Source organism: Sabethes cyaneus, chromosome 2 (genome assembly GCF_943734655.1).
Source record: "Sabethes cyaneus chromosome 2, idSabCyanKW18_F2, whole genome shotgun sequence".
NCBI classification, from domain to species: Eukaryota; Metazoa; Arthropoda; class Insecta; order Diptera; family Culicidae; genus Sabethes; species Sabethes cyaneus.
In genome coordinates, this window is record NC_071354.1 from 140,412,725 (window position 1) to 140,432,594 (window position 19,870).

A 19,870-nucleotide genomic window follows, 5' to 3' on the forward strand; every position below is an offset into this window, starting at 1 on the left:
AGAGGAGGGGCTCCTGTACAAATGAAATACAAATTTCCTCATAACTCGAGAACTAATCAAGCGAATTGAACCAAATTTGGCATATGTGTGTTTTTGGAGACAATTTTTTTTTCAATGATGAATTGGGACCCCTCCCCACTTTAGGAGGGGGGGTCCTATACAAACGAAATACAAATTTCCTCATAACTCGAGAACTAATCAAGCAAATGGAACCAAATTTGGCGTGAAGGTGTTTTTGGAAGCAAGAATTTTTTCTGTGATGAATTAGGACCTCTTCCCACATTAGGAGGGGGGGCTCCAATACAAATGAAATACAAATTTCCCCATAACTCGAGAACTAATCAAGCAAATAGAACCAAATTCGGCATGTGGAGGTTTTTGGAGGCAAAAATATTTTCTACGGTGAATTAGGATCCTTCCACACTTCAAGAGGGGGGGCTTCTACACAAATGAAATACAAATTTCCTCATAATTCGAGAACTAATCAGGCAAATGGAACCATATTTGGCATGTGGGTGTTTTTGGAGGCAACCATTTTTCCCATTATGAATTAGAACTTCTTACCTTTTTAGGAGGGGGGGGGGCTCCCATTCAAACGAAATACAAAATTGCTCATAACTTTAGAACTAATCAAGCAAATGGAACCAAATTTGGCATGTGAGAGTTTTAGATGGCAGAATTTTTTTTCTGTGGTGTATTACGACCCCTTTCCCTTTTAAGAGGGTGGGCTCCCATACAAATGAAATACAAATTTCCTTATAATTTGAGTACTAATCAAGCAAATGGAACCAAATTTAGCATGTAGGAGATTTTTGAGTCTTGAATTTATTTTATGATAGTTAGAGACCTCTCACCCCTGTGGTAGGGGGATATGGACTCTCATACAAATAAAACAGAAATTTTTGCGAAACTCAAAAACTAATCCAACTCGAGAAATTCGAGACTCTTCCATAAAACATTAATCAATAACAAGACCACAAAAACTATCTATAGTAACACTAGATCATTCAGGACGAGCCGGTCGCGAGTGTTGCCGGTGACCCGCCGTCGGAAGCGCCGCCCACTGGGGGGCTTGCAAAACTCGAGATAGTGACAAAGATCATCTGAGATTCATGATTTATGTACAACACAGGTTATTTTGTGGCAATACGAAGTTTGTCGGGTCAGCTAGTAGTTGATAATTATGATCAAGTATTCTTTTTTAACTGCCAACATCATTAGATGTAGTGAAACACTTCGAAAAAGGACTTATTTCAGGCATAATATGATCATCAAAAAATCCGAATCCGAGATTGGCCCAATGGTAAGTCGCTTAGAACATACACTCCATACCCCTTATACGTACCAATTTCGTTCACTGTGTGCCTAAATTTGTCGGCTAGGTGCCGATCACGTCAAATTTGTGCTCATTTGTTCAGTATTCAGTTTGACAATGTCAAAAATTAGCAGAGCTGCCAGTTCCAATATTTTAAAATTGTGCAACAAATTATGCAGTGCGACAAATTGTGCACTGAGGCTGTGAACCATTTGGCGAAAATTACCCCTTGCTCTGAAGCATAAAAAACGCCGAAAAATACCGGACGCCCTTTGTGAACGACACCCTTGATACCTTTACCTGTTTGTGGATAAATCGATCGCCATAATAAATTTTTAATTTCTTTATATCTTATATTTTTTATATTGGACACCAAACGGTTGATTGAACATCTGCTGAAATTTATTCCGAACATTTTCAAAACTGGCATATTTCGGCGCATCAAATCGGTACTTTTAGGTAGAAAACTCTATCGGTTACATATTCGAAACGACGCGTTGACTAGTCCCGGAATTAGAAGAAAAAACATCTGCACGGTGCGAACAGGGGCAAAAGCCAAACTCTGGAAGCACTTACGATCATCTCGTCGAAGAAGGAAGGAAAAAAGCACTTCACATAGAAAAGTGAAACCCTTGCGAGAAGAAGCAAAATAGAGAAGGAAAAATATCCGGAAGTATTTATTTCCGTTTCAGGGCAAGAGAGCTAGAGAGGAACGGAAAACGAAAGACAAACCAGGCGTGTATTACAACAGAGTCCGGAAGTAGAAAATTTATGGGAAACTTCTCAATTCCTCACCCGTTTGGCTTTCGGAAGTAAATCGGAACAAAAGGGGAATGCTGCACCTGTCCCTGCCTCTGGACGGCCGTCTTCCCCTGGATACCATCGGTTGAGTCAGCAAGATTTGTGCATAGTTACTTGCCCGCATCGGATTGGCTTCGGCATCGGCATAGACTCACGTTCTTTCTGTTCTAATCGTGTTAAAGACGAAGAAAAAAAACACCAACGGAAATCCGGAAGGAAGTAGAAATTAATGCACGCCTGCTGCTGAAGCAATTTTATGAATGAAACTCCAATTTACGACGGAAACCGAACGAATGGATGAATGAATGACTGACTGCGAATACGAAGAATGAATAGCTTGTGAGCGTGTTTATGAGCGTGGTAAAAACGATCAGTTTCTAGCGGTTGGCGAGTAGGGTGACTCACAAAAAACTTTAAAGGTTTTTTCTATCCATAAATTTTAAATTTTTCTGAAGACAGACGCGTTTCACGCCTAGTGCAGTAGCTGTCGTTTGGAAATTTCAAAACATTTTACATGGGTGGTCACCCACTTTCATTCCGCTTGGAGAATATTGAAGACGTCGTTCGTCATCGTCGTCACATGGACGTAATTATGACAACAAGCCGCCGCCGTCGAAGCGGCTACGAAGCGCACCTTTTTTCCGTTCGGCAATGTGACCGGAACGAAATGCGACGCAATATCGGTTAGCTTGGTTTCCGAAAATACGAATTTAGACGAATGCGGTCACGATTTGAAATATAGCTTCGGCTACAAAACCTGAGTCGGTACCGGGCGGTTGAATCAAGTTTCGATTAGAACCGACCAAATTGATTTTCGTTCGTTACTTTACGTTCAATTTAGTTGTTACTTGATCAACAGAAACAGAAATTCGATTTTTAAATATATAAATGATTATGTTTTATCATCCGTCTCTATTAGCATTCACATTCACATTCTGTGTTACTTAGTGTGATAATTTTTTAATGAATGTCCATTTAGTCACTAAAGAGTTACTAGCATTGTAGCGCCGTAATTGCAAAAGATACAGCAAAAAAAATTTCAGCAAAATTGTAGATAATAACTTGTTCTATAAATGTCTTATATATCACTTTGTCAAATTTTGCTCGGCTGAGACGGTACTCTCAAATGAATCAAAATTGAGTCAAAGTGATCGAATCATCCCCGCTTTTTACCACTTTTCAACCAATCTCGTTCTCTACAATCAGGAAGTACCGAGATTAGTAATAATTTGTCATGGAGAAGAGGCTTCATTACCCAGCTCGAGCCAGTAAAATCGTAAAATTTGCCCTGAAAAGAGGCTTCATTGTTGGTAAATGCAGAATTGAGTATGAAGATAGGTTGTGGAGGAGCCTGAGAGCAATCACTTAGTCACTTAGCAACAAATTACCTGATTCTTTTAAGGTTCGAAACCATGACCATTCGCTTGTCAAGACAGACTCGGTAATCTTGTAACTACGGTGCCCCCTAATATGGACTTTACACCAAGAGGGCTTGCGACCTATTTTGAATTTTCGTATGCGAATGCTAAGATCTATTTTTAGCCACCTTCTCTGAGTCAATAAGTTCCTAATGTTCTTCGTCTTCTTTGCCAGCATAGATTCGGGCTGGCTCGTGCTGTTTTAAGCAGTCGTTCAGAAGTTGCAAAGCGCTTTCAACTTGGTCGACCCACCTTGCACGTTGAGCTTCTCTGTTCCTGGTATTCGGTGGGATTGTTAAAGAAAACCGTACCTAATGTTAAAATTATGATTTTGACGTAGGACTACGTCTTACGGCATAGTTTGGAATAGGGTGTCATTCCGAAAAATCAAAAATGCAAGCGCCACGAAAATATGAAAGATTTTGAACGCTAATAGCTCTTCCAAACATGAATGGATTTTCATGGTTTAGATACCGATTGACTCATAATAGATGTAGGAATTATGCGATCTCAATCTTCTCTTTCTTTTTCATTGCAAATCATATTTAAAGTTTTTGTCACCCCCCCCCCCCCTTGGAAATTGGCTTGAAAAATCGGGGGACAAAAAATAATTTGTAGGATATGAGTCAAAGTTCTTTTTATAAAATCAATTGTCTGTGGGCTCTACAGTCTGAATCTGAAAAACTCGAAAAATGAGTCTCCGAGTTGAATTAACGCTTCCATCACGAAACAGAAATGGAAATTCGAACAATGGAATTTCCGAAAATCGTCCAAAAAAATTTTCCTTCGTTTTTGTCCTTTTTCGTATATTTTTGCATAGAAAATAATAACGTGTATATTATAAGCAAGAATAGATTCAGTTTTCACGTTTAAACCTTAAATAAAAATTCTTAAAATCCATGTTTTTTCTTGCTCGATTAAAAAATTCACTTTGTTTTTTTTTTGCCTGCCCCCCTTCAGTGGCCAACCACCGGAAGGACAAAAACTTAACTTAAAAACTTGTAAAATAGTGAAAATTACCGAATAGTTTCAAGGTCAAATATCTCCATACATTTTCTTCGTGATCGCCTTGCTTCACAGACAGGAACGACAGTTAAATACATTATCTGTTTATTGTGATTTCGATTGCTTTATTTTTATAAAAAAAAGTGACAACCACCCCTCGTCCCAATAGGTAGAAGATTCTGTACGACGTTCAGATTTATATTAATTTGATATCTGTGCTTGGGAAGCGCGTCAGAAAAAGTGTTAAAGTCCACTCGAGCTAACAAATTTTCTTAGGACCGTTATAAACCTAGACCAATTTGATGTCTGTGTTAGAGAAGCACGCCTAGTTCAATTTGATGTCCTGAAAGTGAACAGTTATAAAAAAATGTGCGAAAAACTTTATCTTTCGCCCGATTGTATCCACATACCGCAAGAATTTATTCAAAACTGATGTCTTATGTGAAAAAGAACTTGACGGAATATTAATGCATCTGATGTGATGTAGCAATGTTTCAAGCGAAGAAGGATTAGCGATTGTCTGATCCGAAAATAGGTTTTGGGAGTTTAATTTGTTGCTTTGTTTAATTTGAGAGTTTAATTTGTTTACAATTAGTTACATAAAATATAGTATATTAACAATATAGTTCACTCCGCTACATCTCATATATCTCAGAAGACGCAAAATTATCAACCTCTTGCGGGCAAAAAGGTGACTAAAGGCTTTTTGCAATAAAAATTTTTAAGCGTGCAACCAATGATACCTTTTACTTATACTTTACTTTTACAGCACCCGCCAGGGCATGTGGTTCGCTGGTACTTGTACCTTTGAACCATAGAGGCGCTGGACCAGCGGAGTACCAGCGAACCACATGCCCTGGCGGGTGTTGTGGGTTCGAATCCGGTTATAATCTCAGATTACAGCTTGGTTCGACTCATGCACCTTCCAGCATTGGACAAAAGGTAGGAGTCAAAATGACTACTTGTCAAGCATAGCTACCAATACCCCCCCCCTTCCTTTTCGCTCTTCCCCTCCTTCACCAAAAAAATTTTCATTTCTTTCCCCTACCGTCCCTTCATCAATTGTAGAACCATCGTTTCAAAAAAATATTAATATATGTATGACCTCATTCCAAGGTCAAGACTAAAAACTTGTGATTAGGCCAACTCTGGAGCACCAAAAGCGAAGGCCGTCTACAGACGGTCTTACCCGCTAGAGGGTTAAATCGTAGCAATGTTCTTATTTCAAACCATCTAAGTAAATTTTCACCTAATTCGCGACTGCGAAGGTAAGCTGCTGTAACCAGTAAATGTTTAGTCTTCAAAACAAGCAACGACAAGAAATCATCAAAGAGTGTAATAAACAGAAAGATTTTTGACAGTAATTTTTTATTCACTCACATTTCTAGATATAATTAACAAAAGGGCGAATGTCGCAGGTATGAACGAAACTGGTGAGTTATTTTTTGCTGGACCAGCATAGCAAAATCAACTCTCACCCGGTTTGTTCACGCTTGCGACATTCGCCCTTTGTTGCTTCTGTCTCCATATGGGCAATCGCATGAGTTTAAATGGATCATGGAGCTTCGTAGTCGCGAATTGAAGATAGAATCGACAAAACGGCGAATGTCGCAAGCGCGAACAAACCGAGCGAGAGCTGATTTTCTTATGCTGGTCCAGGGAAAAATAATTCACGCATTTTGTTTAATTTGCGTCGTACTCTATACTCTATACAGAAAATTGAGTTGTTTCCGATAGACGTGTCGAATTTACGATGTACATTGGTAACCTTTTATGCCGCAATGGCGCTAATAGTCGTGTCTTCAGGATTATAGAAGAGTGAACTATATTGTTAATATAATATATTTGGCCACATGCAATTGCTTACCTACTTGCGTTTGTATTGCCGTCAAGATAACGCTCTTTTCAAATAGCTTTAATTGGAGTACAATTACGGATCGTAATACCTTCGGTATCTGCATATTCAAAGTTTGCATAATTCTGCACATTCTTAAATGAGTTTACCCGTCGAATTTTGCTAAAACTTGGTTAAAACTACTCAAAATGCCCCTAAAGTGTACAAACTCAGATTTTGAGTAAATTTTCAACTAAAAAATTGGTAGTAGGAACTTGAAAGTGCGTTATTTGGCACAGAAAATAATTCAATTATCGGTAGCAAGTAGCCAAAATTAGTTGAATTTTTTACCCAAAATATGAGTTTGTACACTTTAAGGGCATTTTGAGTAGTTTCAACCTAGCTTTAGCGACCTATTTACTGGTAGAATCATTTAAGAATGCAGATACTTCAAATATTTCCAGTACGGAGAGATGCTATAGGTAGGTAATTATTACGCGTACATTGAAGCACGTAGGGTGAAACATAGAAGCCTTATTTAAAGTATTATAAATTGAACACAAATTTAGGTAGCATTGAACGAGGCAGAGATATACAGCCGATTATACAGTGCGTATTATGTAGGCAGGAGTACCAGCAACGAGAAAGTTTCATATTATACGAAACGAGCTTTTAATCACGTTATTGTAATTAATTAATAATCAACACTGACATCGATACGCGTTGTGCGCTACGCCCAATTTCGCAATACGCATACGACAGCTATCGTTCGTTGTAGCTAGGGACCGAGAGAGCTCTATGGCGATAGACCCACCCGTTCCAGGAAACCGTTGCTACAACCACGACATATTTGGTGACAGGCAGGCCGCCAACGCAACGCACACGACTCCAGCGACGACCACGTGTTTTATCACCCGGTTCGATGTGTCTGGCGTTATTTAGATATAGCTATAGAACTACACGCATTTTTAATAAGCCTGTCGCAAATAAGGTGTGTTATGCCGCGATACCGGTTTTGCGTAGGAAGCCTCCGGCGCTGTTCAAGCACCTCCCTGAGACCATTCCTTCTGGACTTTGCATGGTTAAGCTTATTTGCTTGTTTCCGCTGTTGAGTATGATGTTTGAATACATTCCAGGAGAGCTCGAGGTGTACATTATGCCGCTGAATGCGTTATTGCAAGAAATCCAAACAACATGTGCTGCTGCAAAATTAAAGTTTTTCATCTGTGATTCTCGATCACGTTTGTGGTACTATTTAAACAAAATACTAAAATTCTGTCGTCAGCGTGCTTTCATTTAGTGACATTGATCGTAAAGGAATTGGTAATCTAATATTTTGTCTCGTTCGTCTGGTTGAAGCATAGAAAGCCGCCACATCTGGACAATATATGTCCATCCTAGTGTTTCAATATGGTTCATTTATGATGTTTCTTTCGTGATTAACTATTTCATCTTGCTAGGACATCTAGAATCGACACATCCATTTCCGGAACAACTGACGTCAGCAGTTCGAATTTCATCTAGAAAAAAAGTAAAACAACAAACTGTCCGGCCCGGTGGTCGCCAATGTCGCCGCTACTGCAAATACTGCCTCATCGAGATAGCTGGCAAAGAATTCGCGAGGGCGTCCTCCAGTGCGGCGATAAATTATATTTTTTTTCTTTTTACCCTGTTCAGTCGTTTTAGACTTACATACCAGTCTTGTGTATTAGATACCGGGTGGACTAGGCGGCAGCCCCCGCATATGGTTAGTTCCGATTCGGATAATGCTATATATGTGACATGCCGCCGGCCGAGGGTGTTTGGTTTATAACATCATGTTTTAGTAGGAATATCATGTATAGGTTTAAGGCTAGAATCAATTTCCGCTTGGTTATTTCCTTATGTAATATGTATTGTGCAGCATCAATACTGTTTGCGCTGGAAAAACGGTCTAACATTATATATTACGTGAATACCGGCATTTATGTACAGTTTAATTTAAAGCATATTCTATCTATAAATTGTATTGGCTTCGTAGCCCTTGTAGTGGAGGCACCACTCTAACCAAAATATTTTAAAGTTTTTGTTAGTCGTTGTAGTGAGCCAACCCACAAGCCACTACGATCATCATCTGTGACATGCGGGAGGTAAGAGAAAGGGTTGTAAATAGACCGGATATAATAAATTATACTGGAAGCTGAGATAATAATAAAAGTGCTTGCTAATATACTGACTGAGTGCTGATGGAGAATCAAAACAAGCTATAATAGATAGGGTCAGCACATCTCAGCTATAGGCATCGCTGTTATTGCAGCAACTGCCCGAATGTATAATACAGACTGCCAATTATAAAATATTTCCTCTGTTTGTGCACACTATTCCATAATAATGCGAAAATATCAACATATTTTCGTAAACACGGTTGAACAGAGCAAAAATAGAGTGCAATAGATAACAATCCGCTTATAGCACAGCATCAACATTCGCATATATCTCAATACTGAAGATGGAATACAAATTTTCCAATGCAGCATCATGCATAAAACTGTTTATATCTGTATGCATAAATGATTAACCAACAGAAACTAAAACGCAATTGTTAAATATCAAATTACTAATTTAATTATAAAAAAATTAGCCCAAATGAATGTTTCGTTGGCATTCGACGGCCCTTAAAAACGACGGTCGTTCGTGTGTTTGACTCGCTGAACCAGAAGAGGCCATTAGTGTCAGCTGTCAGCAACATAATTGCGCTACGAGATACCATGTTCGAACACAGAATGATGTGCCAAGACTGCTGTTTTACCTGGACCACTATTATTAGGCACTTACCTCCTTAGTTGGCACACAAATCGGCGTTCCTTCCTTAACAACGCCGGCTTCCACTATAACACCTATCACAATTGGATCACGTGAATTGAACACAAACTGAGGTAAGATCTGAAATTTCGAAAAACAAAATTTTATTAGATACCTTATAGAACCTTTATTATTTCGAGCGAGTTTGGTTGACAGAACAGCAGTCTCCACTATAAAAATTAAATAAACAAATCTTCCAAAATCGGTGATACGAAAAAGCCGAACCCACGGTGTGACGGGGCCCGACCAAAGTGAAATAATCACCGGATATCATAAAAAGCCCTCTTCCTTTGAATAAAATTTTCTGATGTCTTGTTTCTCCCCTCGCCGCGCGGCCGGCCACGACAGAAGCCACGGCCCCGATGACTTGAGACAGCAATAATCAGGTACTGTAGATACTCTTCGCATGCATGTATAATACCGACCCTCTGCTCCGTCTCTGTCCGACGCTCGAGCCGTTTCTAGCAAACCCAATGGGCAGTCTCTTCTTGCCTTTGAAGTCATTATCATGCTGATCGCTTTTGTTTCAACTAGCAGCAACTATACAGGCAGGAACGGCAGCAGCAAACCACTTTGAGGCAAAAGTTGTCGTAAATTGATACCTTTTTTCATTATGCCTAATTATCGACCGTAAACTGGTTCAGAGATTTGTATCCTTCCTTTCAATATTAAACTATTTTCGTAAAGTCTCCATAAAGCTCGTCCGTCATTCACGAATTCGAACGATGATGAAGAGACAAAAATTCGAACAGGCACAGGTTTACTGCTTTGTAAAAAGTTAAACAGAAAAGCCTAGGTGCTGTAAAAGGTGTTTTTATTCGACCGTTTGCGCAGCCAACTGTTAGTACAGGGAAATTGCGGGTGTAACCTTTCCCAGTTGAAATTCAAGCATGCGACGACTGGCTTGTTGCACTATAATGTCGCATCTCGAGTCCAACTGAGAGGCAGGCTGACACACAATCGGTCAAATTTGTTGCAATTGATCGCTTTGGATAGTATCCACGCGGAGCAGTTGAGATGTAGTTTTTACAGGAGCTGAAAACTGCCTCATTAATGATAATTTCGAGTCCTTGGGAGCAACAAAACACGGAGTTGGTACCTCTAAAATTTTAATTGCATGTTTTTTGAACTTTTGAATGTGACCTATTGTATAATTTCGTCAATTGAGCAAGATACACAGCAGAACATAACTTTAAAGCAGACACTGGAACACCAACTGGACCAAGGGTATATCGGCCCACTCTGAATGGAGTTCAAATTCAGTTTGCGGAAGAAGTTAAATACCTTGGTGTTACTTTGGATAAGAAACAGAATTGGAACTCTCATCTAGATAAGGTCATCACTAAGGGCACAAATGCTCTATGGGCAGTAGGGAAAACATGGGGATTACGACCAAAAACAGTCCATCGTATCTATTTGGCAATAGTTCGTCCGAAAATTACATACGCTTCACTTGTATGGTGGCCAAAACTTAATGAGGTAACCGCTCAAAAAAAGCTAGGTAATCTGCAGAGGCTTGCCTGCATATCAATAACTGGGGCAATGAAAAGTACACCATCAGTTGCTTTGGATGCCCTTCTTAACATGTTACCATTACATCAATTTGTAAAGCAACAGGGTAAAAAGTGCTCTGCAATACAAATGATATAACAAGATTTTAGACGGTAATCTGACAGGACATTTAAGTATCCTTAAGGATTTCGGGTTAAACTCTGTTGTTACTACGATTGAAGATTGGATGACAACAAATACAAACTATAACTTTCCCTTCAAAGTGGTTAAATCAAGCCGCTATGTTTGGGAGTCTGGTGGGACAAGCTTGCGTCCATGTTCTATTGTGTTTTACACTGATGGGTCGAAGATGGGTGAAAATACTGGAGCTGGAGTATTTGGCCCTGGTACCAGTAAAGCTATACCTATGGGCCACAGTCCAACAGTATTTCAAGCAGAAATTCACGCCATTATTGAATGAGCGAATATCTGTTTAAATAGGAAGTAGGGTAATGCCGTTATCGTCGGGCCACTGTTATGGTCGGGCCACCACGATTTTTACAGTTTTAGTAACTCGTGATACGTATATACAAGCAATGTAAAACTTCTTACTGTGACAGCTAACTTTTCACAATATTGTGAGTTTCAATCGTGTATTCAAAACACGCGTACTGAATTCACTGATTGAATCAATACAAAAAAAGTTTTGCAGGTGCAGTTAACTTTTCTTCAAGAAATGATTCATGAAATGCAATTATCGGGATAAACATTGAAAATTTATTAAGTGTGTTGTGCTCTATTCGAATGATATTGAAAAATCCCATTCAGTTAGGACGTAAGGGGGTAAGGGGGTAAATACCACAAAAGCGCTTATTGTAAAGGTTGGGTCACTTGTGTAGTCATGGTTGGGCCACCATAATTTTAAGCACAGAAGCGCAATTTTCGCTAGAGAACGTCAGTCGCGGGAAATGTGATGAAATAAAGCAAAATTAATATAATAAAAACCTAGATTGTTGTTGATTTGTCATTGCAGTAGTACATTTCGGGAAACGCGATTGTAGTAATATTGATTTTACAAGATCACCAAAAATTTCGCAAAGATGTTATTAAAAATAGGATATTTATACTTATAATGGCCGTTGCTCACGATATTCATTCTTTTGATGTCTCTACATAGAATTTCAATACGTATTTCTTAGATTTAGAGTGGTGGCCCAACCTGTACAACGTGGCCCGAGTATGACAACATTTTTTGTCTTCATGTAAATGTCTATAACTTTATTATTTTTTAAGTAATCAGTTCAAGACTTTCCAGAAATATAGCTTATTCTTAGACCTTTCCAACGATATATTTAGATTTTAAAAATTCTTTTTGAAACGGAAGTTACGGGCGAATGTCCAAAAGGCGGCCCAACCACGACGACATTCCCCTATAGATTCGCAAAGATCTGCATATTTTCAGATAGCCATGCAACTCTGAATGCGCTTAAAGCTTTTACATGTAAATCGAAGCTAGTGTGGGAATGCATTCTTTCTCTTAGAAAATTGGCCAGTAGGAATGAAGTAACTTTATACTGGGTGCCCGGCCATTGTGGTATTGAAGGAAACGAAAAAGCCGACAGTCTAGAGAAGGTTCTGCATCAAATTTTATTGGTCCGGAGCCATTTTGTGGAGTCCCGGAGTGTGCTCTAAGGACCGAAATAAGAACATGGGAAACGTCCATGGTACAATCAAATTGGAACGCCACGGATACATCCAGACAGGCAAAAAGATTCATAAGACCAAGTGCAGCAAAAGCCCGGATCTTATTAAATCTTAGTAAAAAAGATCTTCGGATAATTACTGGTCTGTTGACTGGTCACTGCCCGAGCAGGTATTACCTAAATAAAATTGGGAAAAATAACACTGCTCAATGTCGTTTCTGTAAATTTGAAATGGAAACTGCTCAACATATACTCTGCAACTGTAGAGAATTAATAAATCAAAGAATGTCAATATTTGGAAAGGGAGTATTAGAGCCCCACGAAATTTGGCAAAGCGATCCTGGGAGGGTATTAGGCTTTATAAAACGAGTCGAGCCTAACTGGGATCGCGTGCTATGTCAACAATTGTCCTTCACACCTTTAGTGTGACAGGATATTTGAATAGCACCAAATCGAATATGGGTCATACAACAATAGTCCTTATCAATGGACGCAGTTGTGATATGGTTCTACGGGAAAGGAAAAAAGGGTATATCGGTACTACCTATAACCTTTGGAGATCAAGCTTGACGATATGTTGTAAAATGGCAATGTAAATGTACAATGCAAAATGGACAGAACTCGAAAGTGGCACTAGAACAACCCTTCGCAGTCATCACGACTTGTTCAGGTAAAGCAGAGCATTCGTTGAACGAATTCATAAGGCGTCGAGCAAAAAGGTTACTCTTCTTTCACAAACTTGCTCTCCAGTTGTTACTATTATGAAATTCTGACTGCACGCTAGTAGTGATGTAAAGATCAAGCATTAGTTTGCATGCAATGAAACCCAGGTTGCTGGTTCAACCCGGTTGGATTTTAAAGCATAAATTTCTGTCTGATGCCGACGGCGTATGTCAGCATGACATTTTTCGATAACTTTCTTACAACGATTTTGTGAATCAAATTATGCCCATATACAAACATCATGTAACGACCTGACTAACTTTTTCACGCAAAATTAAAAATAGTAACGTGAAGATAAAGTTTCTCCAGAGTCTTGTCCCATATTCCTTTGTTTATCATTTGCATAAAAACTAGTGTGCAAATATTCTTGACAAAACGTTACGTTAACGTTAAACAGTACTTGTGTATTGTGTACCGGCCTACAAGAATATTAAGGATAAATATTGAAAATTTTTCACAAATAAAATATAATTATTTTAAGAGAATGAGATACGCTTTGAAGTGTCCACCTGTCTAGGATCTAAAATCATGATGAAAATATTGAACACAGATGCTTCTTTTGGGGGTTTAGCCATGTTACGTTCATAAGATTTTTTGATTATTTTCGGTGAATCTCTAAAAATAAACAAATCTTACAAACAAAAAAAAAACTAAGGAGTACCTACTGCCATGTTCCACAACTTGAAGCACGGTTCCTGTGAACCTTTCTGCATACAAAAATTGAAATAGATGTTACTGAATTTCTCTTTTGATTAGCTACATACATAAAAAAAAGATTGCATGACGCGCCTGGCTCATTGTATGCTACCGATTTTCGCCAAATGTATGATGGGAATCTCTCCAAGTAGTGCAAGTAGCTCGTGATTCATACGCAACCGCCACTCTCCGCTTTCAGGTTGCACTCTACCAAATATCATTCGCAGTACCTTCCGCTCGAACAAGACTTCAAGTCCATAAATGTGCCGCTGGGTCTCCTTACTAGTGTAGTTCTCCGCGGACACCAGCGATCCCAAGTACATGAATTCATCTACCACCTCTAGTTCGTCACCGTCAACGGTTACCGTCTGTGGGAGCCGTGCGTGTGATTCCTTTGAGCCGCTTCCTTTCATGTAATTGCCATTCGATGCATTTATTTTTAATCCAATCCTCCTAGACTCCGCTTTCAGTCTGGTATAGATTGCCTATGCCGCCGCAAGGTCCCTGGATATGATATCAAAGTCTTACGAGCTGGCTAACCTTAATGAAAATTATGCTTCTCGTTTTGATGTCCACTCGTCGGATTACCCCCTCAAAAGCGATGTGGAGCGGCATGCTGGATAAGCCGTCACCTTGTCTCAACCCTCGCCGCGCCACGTCAGTTTATCCGGGAACTGGTTTCGTACCTTATGTGCCATAGCTGACCTCGATCAACTGTATCGTATGCTGTTTTGAAATTAATAGAGATGTGATGCGTGGGCACGTTGTACTCTCGTTGTACTATATTACAATTTCCTATTTTTTTGCTTCAAAGCCGTGATGGGTAAAATTACTGATATTTACTGATACCGTCAAACGGGGTAACTTGCAACAGTTCTCAACTATGAGTGCAAGTAAAAACTTATCTGTAGTACATTTAATTAATATAAAGTTATTAGGTCTAGCATAGAACAATTTCACATATTGAGAAAAAAATTGCGATCAATATTGGCTGTTGTAGAATTTTTTAACTAATTTGTTACTGGTAACCCCTTAAACGGGGTAACTTGCAACAAGCAATATTTTTTGGAAAATGAACGAATTTAAAGATTTGTATGAGTTTCTTTTGACTTGAATATGCAAATAATAATCCAACTTGCGATTTTTAATGCTTTTGCTATGAATATACGCATAAATGTCCTATGTCACGTTGGTGAAAAAAAATTATGCGCCCCGTAACGGAAATTACCGAAATAACTTTTTATATTATTCATGCAGGTAATATTCCTTGTTTGGATCCTTTAGATCTTTAATGACCATTCACATATTATGTAACGCACTTAGGGAAGCGAGAGTTGTGTAATAACGCATTACACGTCCTATATCCACTATGCAAAATCGCGTCATGAAGTGGAGCGGGAGAGTTAAAAATCTTGGATTTCTTGGTTACGTAATATATGAACGTTCATTACGTTACGAGTGATCGTAATTAGACACTGTCATATTGTTGGTCGGTTTTCTCAGTGAGGTTATTTTCTTTTTGGCCTCTTCTATGGCCATTCCCAACCCCAAGCAACAATGTGAGTTTTATTGTACTCTTATGGGGGTCTTCAAGACCAATTTTGGTCTTAAATGCCATCATAAGAGTGTAATAAAACCCATATTGTTGCTTGGGTTTTCAGTATATCCAGAGAAAAACGGGGATATTTCCGACTTACCGAAAGTATCTTACATTCTTCAGGTGTGCTTTAGTATTGTTTGATGCAAAATTAAATGCTAACTTGCCTCTTGAAGCTAACGGAACACAGCTTTTTATATGTACCAGCTGTTGCAAGTTACCCCGTTTAAGTACTTGTTTTACGAATAATGTGGTAACAAGTAAGATAAACAAAACTAGTCATCATAAATCGATTATTTTGTTTCCTTATCGTTCATTTTACTATAAAAATGTATGTTAGGCTTTTTTTATTTGAAGTGCCTGTGGGCGACACAAACGTTTTACTGACGCAAAATTAACGATGAATTTGACACCATCTTGTGGAATTTTTTAAAAATCAGAAAAACAGCAGAAAAGCAACATAACAGTATCTATGGCTTCTTTGAACTGTTAACAACAAGATTCAGTGACTGATATGGATTAAAAATTGAAGTAACAGATCAAAAAGTACAGTAAATTGGATCGATATAGTTTTGTTGCATGTTACCCCGCTGTTGCATGTTACCCCGTTTGACGGTAGTTAATAGTTAATAGTACAGCGCCTGTAGGCTTACAATGTCCCGGTTAAGAAATACGTTAAATAAAACTTCTCATTCGGTAGTCAAATACAATCGGCGGGGATGGCACAATACTTATGTCTAAAAATGACTCAGTTCAGCGGTTATATTTGCCAGCACTCACATGGCTTAAATCATTAGGGCCTAACTAGAGTTCGTTGGGTTCGAATCCGGTATTGACCGGCTTGAAATTATAAATTGGTACCGTAAATGAGTGAAATAAACAATTTTTTGTCATTGGGGCGAACCAACCAACGGTGGAAAGCCCCATAAAATAGTAAATAAATAAATAAACTTTTTGCCGACTTCTACGGTATATTAGTTAAATTTTTAAATATGACAATAATGATATTCATGCTTTTGACGTAAGACCACGTCCTGGAAGGTAGGGAAGGTAGGGCGCTATAGACCAAATCATCATACCGTCAATTGACATATACTGGCGCCCTTGTTTACATTTTGGAAAATTTTCCTTTTCGTTTATAGCGAATGTAGCGTATTTTTTAACATTTTAAAGGCATAATGGCGTTTTGAATTTATCCTAATGCTGTTTAAAACAACAAACTTGCCGTTTAACAGCTGAAACTTTTTTGGACTCTGCGGTCTGTTTGTAAACAAGGGCGCCAGTATCTGCCAGATGACGTCACCTTGATTTGGTCTATTCCAACAAATCTAAAAAATGATAGGTATTGAGCGTTAATCACTCGGTCATTTCTCAACCAATTCGAAGTATGTTTTTATCAATTGATCAGAAATCGTTCCACGAATTGAACAATATAGCGAAAAAAATATTTTTAAAATTTCCCTAATGATAAACGCATAAACTTCAAATATTCACCCTTATTCTGCGAGTCACGTGATTCAATACAATTGCCACTCGCCGTGATTTGCCACGGCGAGTTAAGTCACCTAGGTGACCACCGTGTCACCTAGATAACAAACCCCTGTCACCTGATTCACGGCGACTCCAAAATAGTCACGTCACTCGCCTCGCAGAATAAGGTGATTGTCAAATTTGCCGAATCAACTAGAGCAGAGTATGATTATTTTCAATCGAAAGAGAAATTACTACTGATTTCGATCTGTCAAATTTTAACCAAAAGTTAAAATATGAGTACAAGAAGCATCTATTGATGATATTTTTCCCAATTACATTTACTTTTTGCATTACATCGTTAGTAAAAAAATATCAGCAAACACTGTGAAGTAAATTTTTTTTCCATATTATTTAACGTAAGAACTTTGTTTTGTTTACTATATTGGAGAGTCGAGAAATGAACATGTAACGAAAAGTGGTAACATTTTGCACGCTAAACGACACTCAGGATAAAAAAAAGTCTGAAATAACATTGTAATTTGTCAAATAAAAAGATAAAGATAAAAAGATGAAAATTTGGATTCGTGCAGTAAAAGGACTTAATTGTAGTATGAAGAAATCCCGGCAGTATTTAACTTTGTATATGGAACAGGACAATACTGCAAAACGACTTGTATAATAGTAAAACCAAGAAAATCTTAATTGTGTCTATGCAAAACAATCATCTTAAATCACCTGAAGGTAATCTGGTGCGTTGACCCATTAAACGTAACACAGGGATGGATACTCATGGGCTTTACCACAATACCGGCGTGTGTGTAACTAATATGCATAACCATTGTTGTTAGTGCGACCAATAACGGCCGGGCCCGTTCCTGAAAAATCGGTTGCAATTTATCGAATATTCCGTTTTGAGAGAATTATAGCATCATCTCAAATCGACCGCCGCTGCCGCCGGTACTCGGCCGGTGCCGGCGATGTTAAGTGACCTTGGGCTTATAAATAAAATGCGCTATCTCGTCGTCGGATGCTGAGTTGATCGAGTGGCTGACCGCATCTCGGAGAGCTGTACGGACACGGCACGGAGGCCACCGACCGGAACAGCGCAAGCGCGGGAGCGTTGCGGCAACCATTCATTCACAACGCCGGCTGCACTCCTAGGCACTTTGGTCAGTGCATCATAGTTGATTTCAATGCTATCGCGATTCGAGGTAATGATTGCATGTTGTATAAGTAATGAAGACATGCATACGATTGGTATTTATCGGTAGATATGAATTCTCGAAACAAGAATTGTTCGTTGGCCAATATATGAAGGCACCAACATTTAATCTGTTTGAATATGATGATGCAGTCGGTGCCATTAGAACGCCCCCATTAAAAACATCTAACTATAAACAGTTGTTTATTGTGTTGTTTACTTTTGATGGTCACCACATTATATTAAGCTTTTGCTTGATATTTTTCGTGAACTACCGATGATCCGAACAATTCTTTCTTGCATCGGCTCTGATATCAAAAAGGATACAGTCGATTATGCTCATAGGCATTCATTAAAGTCAGCAGAGCTCATCAACGTTACCTGTGTATAAAAATAATTGATCGTTTAAACCGGTACTGTTGCTTATACCATGTATCATAATTGCAGAGACGAGCAATAAACAACTATGGATCATGGCCCCCGTAGTTCTCAAGAGCGTAATTAGCGTTTCATCTCTGTACCGTAACGTGGTGACATCCTTTCCGGCGATCAGTTACCTACACGTTGTCCGCCCAGCCCGGCGTCGAATACTCACCTTTAGTTTGCACGGAAACACTGCGACCGTTTTGAACTCCTCACGTTTACGTTGTTTGATTTCGTCCCGATAAGCCATGAACTTGTCGAACAAATGGTAAATGATGTCTGCTTGGAAGATCTTCACGCCTAAACTATCGGCAAGGTCTTGTGCGTCCCGTTCTATCTTGACGTCGAAGGCGAGAATAGTGGCGTACCTGGTGTAGAGTAAGAAAAAAATGACCATGAAATTGTTTGTGATTACCACAGTGTATATCTACAGGTGACAACCTGTCGAGGATCTAGATATTGAGAAAATTAACATAACATATTCATATGGGATGTGAAAAGCCCTATAATTTGAACCCGCTTGGTGTTAATTATTTTAATCAATCATGTCACTTTGAATCAGCGCTCTGAAGCACCATAGACCCGGCTCGTTTCAAACTCATAGACTATAACGTAAAAGTCACCCACGATTGTGACTGGGCGTAAGTTTTTGAGCGTTTAGGTTAATTCCCGGTGAAGTGCTCGGAAGGATAGATGGACAAATGGATAGATGAATGAAAGGATGGAATGCCATCCAATGTTGTTGCACAGCGTGGAACCGGTTGGCATGCAGACAATCGTGGGATAGCTTTATATTATAGCTGAAAATCAGCCGAAGAGACTCCCACGACCGTTCGTAGATCGTTGAGTTGGAAACCTACACCTCAAAATTGCGTGCTGGCTGGTACCCACATGCAAATTGAACATCCGACTGCTTATAATTACACGGGTATTCAGAAGGGTAATTTATGTATATCAACGTGTTTGAAGTTTTACAGCAAAATATCTTGATAGAAACCTTCGCGTTCTTTGTGAATTTAATAAACCCATGAGGCCCGCTCCCTTTTTTCTAAAATTAACTCTAAGTTTTCTAAAAATTACGTTTGAATTTCAGCTCACTAGAAGAGACGCTGTTTCAAAAAGCTGAGAAATGATCTACAGAACTTTTCTATGCTCTGAACTATTGACTGAGAGCTTTTCTGTAGACATCCGTTCGAGACAGGGACAGTTTTTTTTCTCTGACGAAAATGCTTATACATTAACTACGGTATTTGCTGGACCGTCAGTAAGGGTGGCTGGACCGTAGAGATATTTCAGTGAATATTTAGATTTAGAACATCCTAAATCATCATGAAGTTTCAAGCAGTCGT

General features: G+C 39.0%; 1 protein-coding gene across 1 annotated transcript in view; it reads right to left on the reverse strand.

The window, feature by feature from the left end:
- The window catches only part of LOC128733621 (eukaryotic translation initiation factor 5B), a 178,797-nt gene that overhangs the window by 71,178 nt on the left and 87,749 nt on the right, over positions 1–19,870 (reverse strand). Inside the window, exons 6-7 of the mRNA XM_053827343.1 lie at positions 18,694–18,889; positions 9,188–9,295 (exon numbers count right to left, since the gene is read on the reverse strand). Coding sequence (XP_053683318.1) covers positions 9,188–9,295; positions 18,694–18,889 — 304 coding nt within the window. The remainder of the gene's footprint in view (positions 1–9,187; positions 9,296–18,693; positions 18,890–19,870) is intronic.